At 39.0% G+C, this 13,989-nt stretch overlaps 1 protein-coding gene across 1 annotated transcript in view; it reads left to right on the top strand.

The window, feature by feature from the left end:
- Nucleotides 1-11,869: 11,869 nt before the first annotated feature.
- The window catches only part of IL16 (interleukin 16), a 29,421-nt gene continuing 27,301 nt past the window's right edge, over nt 11,870-13,989 (top strand). The window contains exon 1 of the mRNA XM_039723532.1: nt 11,870-12,049. Coding sequence (XP_039579466.1) covers nt 12,000-12,049 — 50 coding nt within the window. The 5' untranslated portion in view covers nt 11,870-11,999. The remainder of the gene's footprint in view (nt 12,050-13,989) is intronic.

Genomic DNA, 13,989 nt, shown 5'->3' with positions numbered 1-13,989 from the left:
AAGATTAGGTTATTTTGCTTTCATTATATGAAAAGAAATGGGAATCGCCTAGAAAAAGAAATTAAATGAGATTTAGGGGCATTGATAAAGTACAAAGTGAAAGATATTTAAACGGTATCAAAATTATGACATCCTTCAAATTAAGATTTTTTTTTTCTAAAGAACTGCTCTATTTCTCAGTCCCTGAGTTTGCAAAAAATGTTAGCAGGAGCATATCTGTCCCTTTGTCATATCTACTGAGATAAGTAACATACAGACTGTGGATGAGCTTCTTTTGAGCACGAGGCTTAAATGTCATTTCTGTGCTGCTTCCTTTCTACAACGGAAAGGGTCAGCTCCTCACAGAACCTCCCTGCTCTGCTAAACCCAGTGTGCAGAGCCCAATCCAGTGCTGGGTTTTACCCAGCTTAGGCTTACCTGATGCCTATACCCAGCACCTTGTGTTCAGTTTTTACCCACTTGCTCAAATCCAGCCTAGCATCCTAACTGAATTCTTTCCTCCTTTAATTCCTTCCTTCCCCTCAGTCCCTGCATTTACATCCTCAAATTACCCTCTGCTGCTTCCAGTCTCACACCAGTTACCCCCTGCTCTCCCTGTGGCTTTTTTGCCCGTTTCTACAGTGGAAAGGGTCAGCTCCTCACAGAACCTCCCTGCTCTGCTAAACCCTGTGGCTTTTTTGCCCACTTTCCCCTCCTGCAGGCACACTCCCAGCTTGATTCCACCAGTGTGTGCTGTCAGGATTATCAGCTCTGTCAGACCCCCAGGAATTTCCTCCCTGCAGTATCCACAGGAACTTCCCAGACTCTGCAAACCCATGGCAGAAGCCCGTGGTGCTGTTAATGTTATCAGTTACTATTCACAGTAAACATGAAAAACTGCAATCTGAGGTTAATTCACAGCAGATGAGCACCCCCTTCCACCCCCTACACACACCACCCACCTTGGGGCTTTATCGTGCCCCAGTGCATAAATTGCTTAGATATTAATTAAGGAAGGAGATTTCTCTCCTAATTATGTGACATGCCAAGTTGAAAGCTGGCCTCTGGATTAAGGACAATGATATACACCAACCTCTGTGGTTCTTTGGGTAGAGTGCCTGCTATAAATAGATGTTAGAATTGTAAATTTAACATTGTTTAGTCTGAGGATTAGTGAGGAAAATGGGAAACTCTTTTGCTCAGTAGTAGCAGGGTGTGGAGTGTTGTTTTCTGCCCAGGATTATTTTTATTTTTATTACTAAACTCTTGAGAGCCTAGAGATGTCACAAAGTCCTTTTGCTGTTCTGGGCTGTGAAACCAGGAGAGGAAAATATGAACTTACACAGTTTTATATAACTTACAAATGTGTTTAGCATTCTGACAGTGAAGGCAGTCAGAAAATTTAACTGTTTCCTTTGTGAACTTTATTTTGTTTGTCTGGAAGTTTGACCTGTTACAGAGCAGGGGCAAGACATTTTCCTACATAAGCAAAATAATGTCTAATTACAATAAAAAGGGGAGGAAGAAAGAAAAACTGAAGTTATGCTGTGAAATGGCACTATTACCTCTCTAACAGGAAGCATATGGAATAGTAGCATGCACATCGGTCTGAGAGCCAGGAATAAATCAGTCTAGACATGCTGATTCCAGCTGTGGTCCTGAAACAAGCTGTTAGGGCTAGAACCTGATTAATTCTAATGTCCATCTGGAGAGGATGATGAATGAAGGCAGAGTAACTGTCCCATCAGAGCTGTTGGGAGAACAAGGGTTACCCGCTGTAATCCCTTCTGTCTAACAGGGGCTGGATCCACAGGCAGTATCAAAAATCAGGGTGGTACATCCTATGGAAGAGTGCCTTATCACATAGCCCCATTCTCTGCCTTATAGAAAAAGAAGCAGAGGAAATGTCTTAATTTAATCCTTTTTTCCCACTTAGTATTCTCATTTATTGTTCTGCTTGTGCTTTCCCCATTGTGGTTATTATTAATGTGGTTAACTAATATTTGTAGGCACCCAGAAGATGGAAAGCCTATATATTATCTATTTAGGGTAATTACCTCACTAAAGGACCTAAATAAATATTGATACAATTTCAGAGAGCAAGGCACTCAGTAAAATACCTCCTCTCCGTCCTGCCTCTGCTTAAAACAATGACTCCATCTCAATTGATCTCATATGAATAAATAACATTTGCACCTCCTTTGCTATTATCTTATTTTCTCACAGCAAGAGGATCCTAGTTTGTCTGTTTGTTGTAGCCTAAATTCTACCATCCTCAGACAAAACTCTTCCCTCCACTACACAGACTGTATTCACCAAAGAAAAACCTCCCAAAGCCCTTACAGACCTTATGAAAGACGTTTTCACTCACTTGGGTTAAATGAGCACTGTGTGTTTTCTTTCTTCCTCTTTTTTTTTTTTTTTCCTGGGGGTGGTGTAAAAAGTAATAAATGAATCATTTCAACTTTGGGCGAGAAGTTTAGGTGTTGTATTTGTACCATGCAACTACATAAACACAGAAGGAGCCAGTTAACCAATGAATTGCAGGAATGAGAAGCAGTGAGATGATCTAAAACGTTTTAACACATTTTCCATATACTGGCGCTCGGATTAGTTGTGTTTTGCTTTCTTACAACAGACACAAGTCAGTAAAAGTCCAAAAGGAAAGTCTGAGGTTTTATATTTCTGTTTGTGGTACAGGAAAAGGGTTACGATCTCAGTGGTTGATTCAGTGAAATAACATCTCTTTTATACACATCTGCCTAGCAAGTAGGGCGGTAGTTGGAAATACCCAATCTAAAGCATTAAAGATTTGCTGGCAAATAGCAAGGCATTTTCTGCAGAGGAAAAGTTGTTATATTGAGTAGTCACTTTGAATGCTTAGGAGTTACAGTCAAATATCCAAACACTGTGGAGTTACACTGCATTTATTATTTTCTCAAGTATGTAACACACTGGGAATGGACTCTGCTGCGTATTTCATATCCAAGAAGGCATGATAATAGCAGATTTAAATAAGAAGATACTTGGCAATGTCAATGGTAAGTGATATTTTTATAGCAAATTATTTAGGCATCATGCAGTCTGCTCTTTTTACATGTAAGTATGTATTATTTTCAACTGCTTTAATTTCAGAATTTGAAAGAGAGGAATAAGCAGATAAGAAGTATGTCACAAATTACATTTTTATCTGTCTATTCACTGTTATCACTGCATTGTCTTTAAATTCTTTGAGAAATTTGGAGCAAATTATTACTGTTCAATGATCAGTATTATGAATTAAACAAAGAACCTCTTCATGGAGTACCTTAATTTAGGGCACTTCTGGTGTCCTGTAAAATATTTCTCCTCTTTCTCTTGATGTATATAAAAGCCTGCAGAGTGGACCAGAGACCTTTGTGAGTTCACAGCTTTCCTCAGTTTTGAAGGCCCTTATATACCTGCAATATTATAAGAGGCAGAAAAGAAACAAAATCACATCAAGATCAAATGATTTGTTATGCAGAAACATTTTTAAAACTACAAAATATCTCATTAGCAATTAAATTTCATAAAAAAGATTAATTAATTTCAAAACCAGATGGAAAGGAGAGGATATAGGGGTTTTAATTAATCTTTTTTTAGCTTCTTCTAAGTCCATTTTTTTTCCAGAATTTTCTCTAACCTTTCTACTCATTTCCACTGTGCTGTGTAACTGAAGGCTATGTTCTTTGAATATTTTATTTCTGTATAAAAAAGCAATACAGAAAAATTTATTCCTCCACAAGAATTAGACAGGGCTAGTATCTAATAATCTGAAAAGAAATTTTCTAATAATTTTTAAATTAGTCATTAATATGATTATCTACTACAGTGTCTACATTCAGATGCAGTATTTACTCAAATCCCTGTATGAACTAGCCTATACCGGAAATCAGTAAATTGCTCCTGAGTCTGAGTCTCAAAGGGAACACGTATTTGTTTAGTCATGTATTATAAATAACATCTGTAGACTTGAAACCTTGCCAGCATTATTAATGCAGTGTTCACTTAATAGTATTTGTTATTTTGCGCCTCATTAGTAACTGATTGAAGCAGTGTGAGCCCACAGACAGAGGTGCAGGCTGGTGTAGCTCAGGGTGCTGCTGCTGGGCTGTCCCTGCTGCCAGTGCTGCCTGGTTGGAGGGGCTGGGGAGCCCAGATTTGGGCACCCAGCTGCTGGCCAGCAGAGCCTGGGACACGCAGTCACTGCAGGGGCTTTGCAGCAGGATTGCTCCCAGGGTGGAGGTGGGGACAAAACCCTCCCCTCTTCCCCACTGCACCAGCCTGGGAGCAGATGACATAAAGGTGTGGGGCTGTCAAATTGCCTCAATTTGTGCTGAAGGACTGACCTGACAGGCGAGGCCTCTTTGCTGCTTTTACAGCTCCTGGCTCTTAGAGAGCACCAGGGCTGTGATCTGCTGCTTTATTTGCCTCCTGCTGTTATAATATTTCTGCTCTCTGTATTACAGTGTGGCACACACTGCACCCTGTGAGGGAGCTTGCATGCCTTATCATATGGAATAAGCTTTGTATGCAAGAGATTCTGCTTAATGGGAGGTGGGTTGAAAGGATATCATTACTTGACAACAGGAAATTCTTTTTGTTTTCTAAGAGTAGCTGTTGACAATTTTGTCCATCGTCCCATTAAACACATACGAGCAACAAACATTAAATTATCTTCCAGTACTTTTCATCAGAGAAATTCTCACCCCACAAGCCCCACAAGGAAAAGAAGGTGACCACAAGGCCATAACCCTCTCTCTTTGATGAGGACAAGGATTCAGAAGTGAGGGAAGCAAGCCTTGGGTCAAACCAGCAGGTCACTATCAGAGCTGGAAGGAGACCTCCAGACTCAATTAGAATGTTCAGTCAAAAATGAGCTGGGGCAGATTTTTATTGCTTTATAGTGCATTAGACGTGGTTGGTAAGGTTCAGTTATAGGCAGTTTATTCCTTCACCCAAGATTAATGCTGAGCCTAAACTGATATTGTCAAAGTCTTAACATTTTTCTGATACCAATTTTATGTATTTAGGGTCCTTTCCTTATGACAGAAATAAGAGAAAAGCCCCTCAACTTATGCAACCCTTAAAGGTTGGGGCATTCTTGAGTGTTTATTTGAGTCGAGTCTTTAAAGATTCAGTCAATGAATAAAAAGATAGCATTTATAATCAGTTTAAAAGGTCTTGAAATAAAAAAGAAATAACCAGAGAAAGAAAATCCTGGGTAATATTGGTGATCATATTTTTGTATTGGAACATGATTTTGGACAGTTACTTGGGAGTTAAATCCCAGAAGAGGCTGCTTCTTTTGGGAATCCAGAGACATAATATAGCATCAGTTCTTGTGGAAATCATTATTAGGTATTCTCTGGATCAAAAATGAGCATACATAAGAAAAGGACACTGGAAAATTTGACTTTCCTGAGTACTTCCATCTGTGCTTCAGGGTCAAGGTCATTCAGTGGCCAGGTGCACCAAGGCTGCTCTAGGAGATGGATTGTGCTGAACCTCAGCACGCTGCTTCACACCAGCTCTTTGAGTGTCTCCAGCCTTTCCACAGAGTCAGTTCACAAGTCAGCCCCAGGGCTGGAGGCAGAAAGTCTGTCCCACAGTCCAGTTTATAGCTGCTCTTCCATGATTCCTTTTACTCCATGGTCCTCCTACTGATTGTCATAAAAAACGCTGGGGAAGTGATCATAGGTATTTGCTGTGCCATAACAGGAATAGTCTACTTCTTTTGGGCCAACACAGAATAAAGGCAAATGAGGACACAGTGATGTTTAAAAGAAATGGTAACTAAGCAGCATAACAATCAGTCTGAGTGTATAGCAAGTTTTCAAGACTGGTGTAATAATGTCTTTACATTCAGATTTGGTGCTTATTTTAAAAGATAAGCTTTACCTGGAGTAGGAATTATTTTCATCAGTAAAAATTACAGGTGAACATTTTATCTTCAACAGGTTAATCATACTAGCTAATTAGAACAACAACTTCTGGTCTTGAGAATTGATTCCATAGAAAAATCAAAACCCTATTATCAGGAGTTCTCAGCTGAGATGTCTCAGCCACTAGCTCTAAACTACTTAACATTAGATCCTGCTCTGGAGGTGTAGGCTGATTTTAAAATGTGGAAGCAAAGTAATCTCCCACAGACACTAAATCCTAGACTGGTTGGGATGCTGCAGCCAACCCCAGCACTATTTATCACACCTATGGCCATCAGATCTCATGAAGAACTAGAAGCATTATGTTTTGTGCCTTAGCAGGGACCTATTTATGTGACAGATTATACTGTTTCCCTCATGGGAAACCTGTGAGATACCCTGATTTTTCTGTAATGTGAGTGATGTATGTGGTGTGCACTGTGATGAAAGTCAGTGTTAAAAGCTACAGCATTGCCAAAAAATAAGAGAGCTGCCCTAGGAACTTTATACTGTTATCTTCAACACCACAAACAAAACCTGTCTGCTCAGCTTCATTCTGATTGTCATAGCCTTAGAGATAAGGGACAGCAGCTGAAATATGAAGGGTCCTCAAGACTTTTCTAAGGCAGAGTTAAGAAGCAGCCTGTGTTAAGTAGCTTTCCCTCTGCCAAGCTCTAGGGATGACAAATATCAGAAATAGCTACTGCTTAAACCTTGTGCTTAAAATGACAACTCTACAAATGTGGTAAAGTCATTTTATTCAGACACTAATACCGAAGTTGTGTAATTCATCACCAATCACTGACAAAGCTAACTGAAAAAAACAAAGAAACAAACAAAAAAGTCCAAACCAAACCATAAGAGCACCTCAAAACACTGCAATACCTTCTCCCCCTCAAAAAGCCCTAACAGACAACCCAACCACCCAGAGAGGACCATGCATGTTACCTGTGAAGTGCTAAGGGATGACAAGACTCTGGTGAGCCTGAGATCAGGCTGCTGGAGCAAGTGGTGCCTGGACCAGAGTGTGAAATATGGAGTAAATTCTGCCACTGGTACTCAGGTGGAATAAGTATATTCACCTTTTCAGTACTTCCATTCATTCACATCTGTTCAAGAAGTAAAGAAGGCAGCAGCAACAAATATGACAAAATCCAATGTGACTTCACAATAACGGGTTAAAAAAAGGGCAGGTCTAAATACACCTTTTAACTGAACTCATGAAAAATAAATAGAAAATGTTTGTATCATTTTTGTAGGTAGAGTCAATTCAGTTTTCTTTTGCTGCTTATGTTTTTTTTCTTATAAATCATAGTTTGGCTATTGATAATTCTCCTTTCATTCAGCCTAAAGGGGTCTTTATGTATGCCTACAGTTTAGGGAACTATAAATTAAAGGAAATACTAAGTCAGATGAAAAAAGAGCATTATGTGGAAGGAAGGTAAAGTCATAACTTTTAAAAATATTTGTTTAAATTTGAATGACACCATACAGGAGAGCTCACATAATGCTTTTACTACTCTGGTGCTGCATTAAGTTATAAACTGTGTATTGGTCAATGTTTTAAAAAAAAAGAAGGGATGGACCTTTCCTTCAGTACTAGATATTTAGCAACTTCATAGCTGACATAAATATTTAGTGTTTCTCAAAACCCAGCATAATGTCATACATACCCTATATGCACACTATAAAAATATTACAATAAAAATACAGCACACAAACTTAGCTGAAAGGGTACAATTTTTGCCTCATGCACCCCTCCATGGCTATAGCCAAAAAACTTTACACTCATAGTGCTGTACTTTTTCAATCACACACTCTTAACACAATCACTTATGTAAATCACATGGGCTACTTTGTAAACAAAGCATTGTATGCATAAAGTAACATATTCTTTATGGAGTTCAAGGATATGTTCTCTAGATGAGGTAAAAATACTTTTTATGGGTGTACACTTAGACCCTCTTGCATGGAACTATCTAAGCAGTATTTTAGTGCTCATCTCTGGGGCACTGCAGCAAGAGAGGTTAGTAATCACAGAGTGGGAGTGCAAGTCATGAAGCACAAATGCTTCTGGCAAGACAAGGTCTAGGAACTTTTATTAATTCACAGGAAAGCAATTCACTTGAAAATAGTCTAGGAGGTTGCAGAGCTGGATACCATCATAAAATAGTCAGGTAATAAAGTTCACAAAAGGAAGTGAGTTTTTTCCAAAAGGATCTGAAGCAAAAGGAGGAGTTCCAAACATATGAAAGCAGTGTGAAGCTGGAAAGAGGGGCAGAAGACAAAAAGATAAAAGTATGCAGAAGATAGAGGATGACATCAGTACAGAGATCAATGAGAAAAGCATTCCATGAAGATATGAAGATGAGAATAGTACAAGAACTGAACAAATCTTAGAGGCAACAAATTTCAAACAATTACAAGGAAGTACATTTATATGTAACACATGAAACTCATTGCCTGTGCATACTCTTGAAATCAAAAGCTTAATGGGACCCAGAAATGGATAGATTACAGTTATATTACACAGGATTCATTTCATGTGTAGAAGGGAAAAAATATCTTTGTGCTTCCTGGCATAAATTACATACTAAATAATGAAAGGAATTAAAAAGAGATTTACCCAATTTAACATTATGCAATACTTATCCAAAATGGGGCAGCTGTAACTTCTGCTGAAACAAGACTATCATACCATATCATATCATGATATGTCCAAGCATTTTGGAATAATATACAAACCTCACCCTACTCTACCAAGGTACTCAGAAACTCTTCCTGAAAGCAAGCTCTATCTTGATTTTTTTTTTTTAAGTTAATCCCTTTAAAACAATTGCTGGATAAGGATACTGGATTAGCTGGGCTAATATGGTGACTCAACATGCCAGGTAGCTACGTTTTCATGGATGGAAGGGCAGTGTGAAAGTCCTGAAACCCAAGACACAGATGACTAATCCAGCCTGGTTTAGCAGCAGTGAGGGGATGGATTGTCTTGTGCAACAAAACTGTAGTCTGGAACATGGCAAATGTGAAAACTGTGGCTGTGTTTAAGGCAAAAGTAAATTATCAGTTTGCTGAACAATGTAAGGACAGGATAAAAACTTGAACAGTCCCAACTATTGGCTTTCTTTCATATTAACACAAGCAGTGTTTGGGGTTGGGTGGAGATCAGTGCTGAGGCTGTTCCATCATTACTGAGATCTGCTTTGCCCAGTACTAATGTCCTGTTTAAATTTATATATTCGTTTTTGGAAAAGGTTATCACCAGTAGCAACAGGCAAAATATTTAGTACTGAATAGTCTGCATATTTCTCCTCTAGAACCCAAACCTGTGTATGTGGAAAATAATTTGGAGAAAAGAGGGATCAGCTCCTGTATCTGCTATAGTTCCAGACACATCCTGATTTCAGTCATGCAAAAGAGAAGAATTGCCATAACTATTGAGTGCAGTGGCTCTTCTCTTTCCTTTACCCACTGCCAATAGATACTAACTCCAGACATCAGAAGAGTTATCCCATTTTATGGTAACTATCCTATGGCAGGAGTATTACTCTGTCTGTAAACTGCATTGTTTGAGTTTCATTCTGGAGCAGGAGTTGCTGCACCTTCTGTATGCTATTCCCTTTATCTACAGATATATATTTTCATCAATTCACCTCTTGGGGTAAAATTTCTGTCTGACTGAAATCAAAGACAAAACAGCTAACTTCAAAGTGTTCATGATTTCTGCTGCCTTCTTGTTCCACACATTCATTATGGTTTAGATTTTAAGTATTTCCTTTTATTTGTTTGAACACTCTTTATTTTACCACATTCTTTTCCTGTCCTTCACATGAGAAGGAAATAAAGAAACCACACTGATTTGCCTTATATTTCCTTTTATCTCATAAACTTTTATCAATGTAGTTCCTTTCTGCATAGGAGAGTCCACATAATTTCAATCTTTTAATACAAAATTCCAGTCTCTGATCAGTGTTCATTGCCCTTTTCCTGCCATAATACCTTTGAGCTAAGTAATGAAGATTGACCACAGTATCCAATATCAAAGCATACCATTAACACAAGAGGCAGGCACAGTAGAGGTTCTCCCTCTCCTTTTCCTCATGGCTTCTAAAAACCTGCTTTTCTGTTCACCACTGGGCACTGAACAATTACTGCACAGAGAAGATGGAAAAAACTGAAAAGGTTAGAGTAAAGCAACATGAAAAAACAGCCCCTCCTTGTGATATTTATGTTTCTGCTGCTGGCCCTGGCAGAAGCCCAGACTTGGAATGAACAAAACTCCCAGTGGCTTAGGGACTACATTATTCAGCCCATAGTCAGGAAATGCAAAAGCATGTGACAATGGGAAGAAATAAAGCAAGCTTTCCAATGCTTTTGAGCTTCCAGCTCAATCAGCTTGGATCAGAACTCAGGGACTGTTGAGATTTTGTGTGAATGAGTTCTCTATTGCTAAACAAAAACATGTGTGTGTTGTAGTGAAAGACAGTAAAGTGGTAAACAGTCTGTGGCTTTGCTTCCTTGCTGATATTTCTTTTTTACAGTACTAGCACTACATATAAAACCCCATTTTATGTAGAAGGCCACTGTGGTCTCTCTTCAAATACAGTGACAAACTGTTTCCCAAAATACAAAGTCAGCTCCTTATTTCTCCTCCTTTCCAGGAGAGCTACTTCATAATTGTGGATCACTAGTCAGTGCCAAGGCTTGGTTCTTCTGAAAGAGTTGGCTAATGTTCCATGTCATTTGTTAAGCAGTGAGTCAGGTAAAACCTCTGTCCTTTAGAGAAGATTTCCTTTGGGGAAAGAATATCCCAATAACATGGATGTTAGGAAAACAATGTCAAATTCCATAAATGTTTAAAATACAGAATGCCTACAATTGTATTATCACTGACAGAGATTTCCAGGACACCTGTAGACACTGTACAGAGAAGAGATTTCATCTTCCCCTTTTCTCCCAGTATGGAATAATTCTCATGGGACAGATGTTTGTCTTTACAGTCCATGTTTTTCCTAGAAGCCATAGGATCACTAAACATGAGCCCCTATCTGTGCAATATTTTAAACCCCTTCTGTAATTCCCCTCCCTCCTTTGCAAGGTTAGTGACAAAGCAATAAAACCAGAACCTTCAAGCCATAGAACACAGAGCACAGCAGGTGTCTAAGCACTCTCATATTGACCATTTCTATGACCAGAAGGGGTGAGGTTTATGATTACATTTTCCTGAAAAGCATGAGATTTATGGTTTGTGAGAACTCTCTAAAGAGGCCTGACTATTTCAATAAACTAACATGAACTGTTTCAGATACAATGTTTTCTTTTACAGATTATTTTAAATTTAACAAACACCCTATGAATCTTAACATACAATTTCATTGAGAGCAAGCAGGTTTTTGCAGCAATTTCATTATGTCTGTCTGAGCACAACTGAGGATCAACAGGTGGGGACTGACATGATCTGTGTGATAAACCACACTTTTCGGAGTCCTTGATCAGGTGGGATCACAAAGTTGCAGTCTAGCCCATAAAGGGGAAAGTATTTAAGAACTGGTTAAAGAGATTGTGTTCATGGTGAACAATAGAGAGGTCTGGCATTCAAAAGTGGCACCTCTTATGTTTTGCTCCTGGAGCAGAATTTGTCAATGAAACTCCTACTAGCTTAATGTTAAAATATCAGCTGAAAAATACAAGAAGTATGCTTGCCATCTCAGCCTCCAACAGAAAACCTTCACTGGATTAGCACAGACTCTGCTGTTGCCCCAACTCCTCTCAGGTGGGTTTAACATGCCTGAACCCCATCAAACCTTGGGCCAGAGAGTGACGGGTGAAAACAAATGACACAAACTCCTTAAATGGCCCTGCCATGTCCGGGTAGCTGGGAGCCTGTTGGAAACAGCTTCCCCAAAACTGCATCCCATTGCTTTTGTTTATCTAGCCTTGCTGACATTTTCTTCAATTAGGAAACAATAGCTCCGTTCCAATGTACTGAGCACAATTACTGAAACTGAGTCACGTGGCACCAGGAGAGTGTGTTTTCAATTATTCACTCTGTCTTTTTTTGCCAGGCCTATGAAGAGGAACAGCCTTCTGCAGGAGTCAGGTTTGTCTGCCTCGCTGTTGTAAGTTCCTCCTTTTAAATTTTTATTTTACCATTAGGGTTTTTTTTAATTATAATTTTTTAATTCTACTCTCTGGGAGTTTCTTACTCTTTATTAGAAAACTTCCAAATCTTTAGCTCTACCTAGTGTGGGGAAACCCTAGACATTTGAAACACTTCAGTGTTATAAGTACTGCGTAGCAATGAATCTGAGTAAGATGACAAGGTCTAGATTAAATTAGGATGCAAGATCTAGATTAAAAGAGGATGCTGCTAGCACTTGGTAATGTAAAACTCATCTTGTTCTTGCTAGTAAAGTCCTGTATTTTCTACTGTCTGGTTAACAGCAGAGCATTCACATTCAATCTGGGAGATACACCAAATTATTTGTATCTTGTAAATGCTTGGTTTAATATCCAACCAAAAATTTGAACCAAATGGCTACAGCTCAGATCATGTATTTTGTTTGCAGAAGACAGACTGAGTTTGGGCTTTTAAGATTTAAGGCTGGAAAAATAAAGCTTGGGGTGAAAAAAAAATGAAACATAGAAGGAACATTTGGTTTGCATTACAAACCACAGACAGCTTCCATCAGGCAAGCTGGAGGTATAAGAATGGCAAAAGAAAATGACAAGCAGTGAGTGCACTGGAGAAAAAGATGAATGGTTTGGAGAATTGACTTTGAAGTAATTGTCCATGCCATCAATATCTCAAATTAAATTTGGTGGAAGATAGCAATGAATCACAAAGCTTCTCTGGTACTTGTGATATTGTATGCTGTGTAAAATAATATTTCTGCATAGTTCTATTGGAAAACTTACAGACTATGTTTTTGATACCTTCTTTATTTTTGCCACTTAATGCAACCCTGAATCAGCAGCTCTGGAAAGAATGTTGCCTTAGTTAGGACTTGTGATCTAATACTTGTAGCAAGAGCAAGTATTTAACTGGAAGTCTTTGGTTCTGGTGGGTTTATTTTCACATCAGCCCCTGTCTCACTGTGGGATTAGGTAAATCATTCAGGGTTAAACTTGGTCTTTGAGTGGATGGAGCTCTCATGGGGGCGGGGGAGGAGGAAACAGCTGATGGAGCAGGGCAAAGAGTTCTCTCTGCATAAGATAAAATTCCTCAGGAGCATTACAGGGGGATGGGAAAGAAGGATGTACTTAGACCCGTGTTTCCTTCCCTGTTTCAACAGGTGCTTCAATGGTCCCTGCATCCCAGATGTGTAGCAGAGCCAGAGAGGCACCTCTTGGACATTCAGTACTGATGGCAGTTCTCCCTTAAGCCCACTAGCCTCAGGCAGATCAAGAAAGGACTTCATTCTAGCATGCCAGTCTCCAGAGAGCTGTGTTCTGACCATTAAGCTATCAAGTCCTCTGCTTATCCAAATGCTTAATAGCTCTTTTAAAATTCTTCCTCTTTGAGAAAAGTAAGAGTGTGTTTAATGTTTGTACAAAATTGAAATACTTGAATGAAAAGTGTTCTTTCTTTTAGTTTCCCCACACAGGCAGGATTGTTTATGTCTGAATGTGCAGCTTGGGAACATTTGTGATGGTGTTACCAGTCTCTAATAGCAATTGCCAGTATCACAAAAGAAGCACTGATCCCTATAGCAGATTTTCAAGTGAGGCACATTCCACTCACCTCCAGCTCTGTTGCTTCCTACCCAGGTGCTGAGAGCAGAGACTTGCAGAAATTCTCTTCAGCCCAGCCATTCTTTCTTTTTCAACTCCACAATCTGGTCTAATGGGCCAGATTGCATTTTTACATTTAGACATACAGGGAACACAACATCATAGGCTTTAACAAGATTAATTTCCTAATACAGTGGAGATGCTAACAGGGATTTCCGAGTTAAAAAATTTAATTCATGTATATGATGGTAGACTAAGGCTTTAGGCTTACCAAAACACTAAGTGCATTTTTAAAAAGTCAAACAAGATCTCCAAACCTTACATT

Source organism: Passer montanus, unplaced genomic scaffold (assembly GCF_014805655.1).
Source record: "Passer montanus isolate IOZ18808 unplaced genomic scaffold, ASM1480565v1 scaffold5, whole genome shotgun sequence".
NCBI lineage: Eukaryota > Metazoa > Chordata > Aves > Passeriformes > Passeridae > Passer > Passer montanus.
Note: the sequence above shows the minus strand (reverse complement) of the source record. Positions and strands in the feature narration are given on the sequence as shown.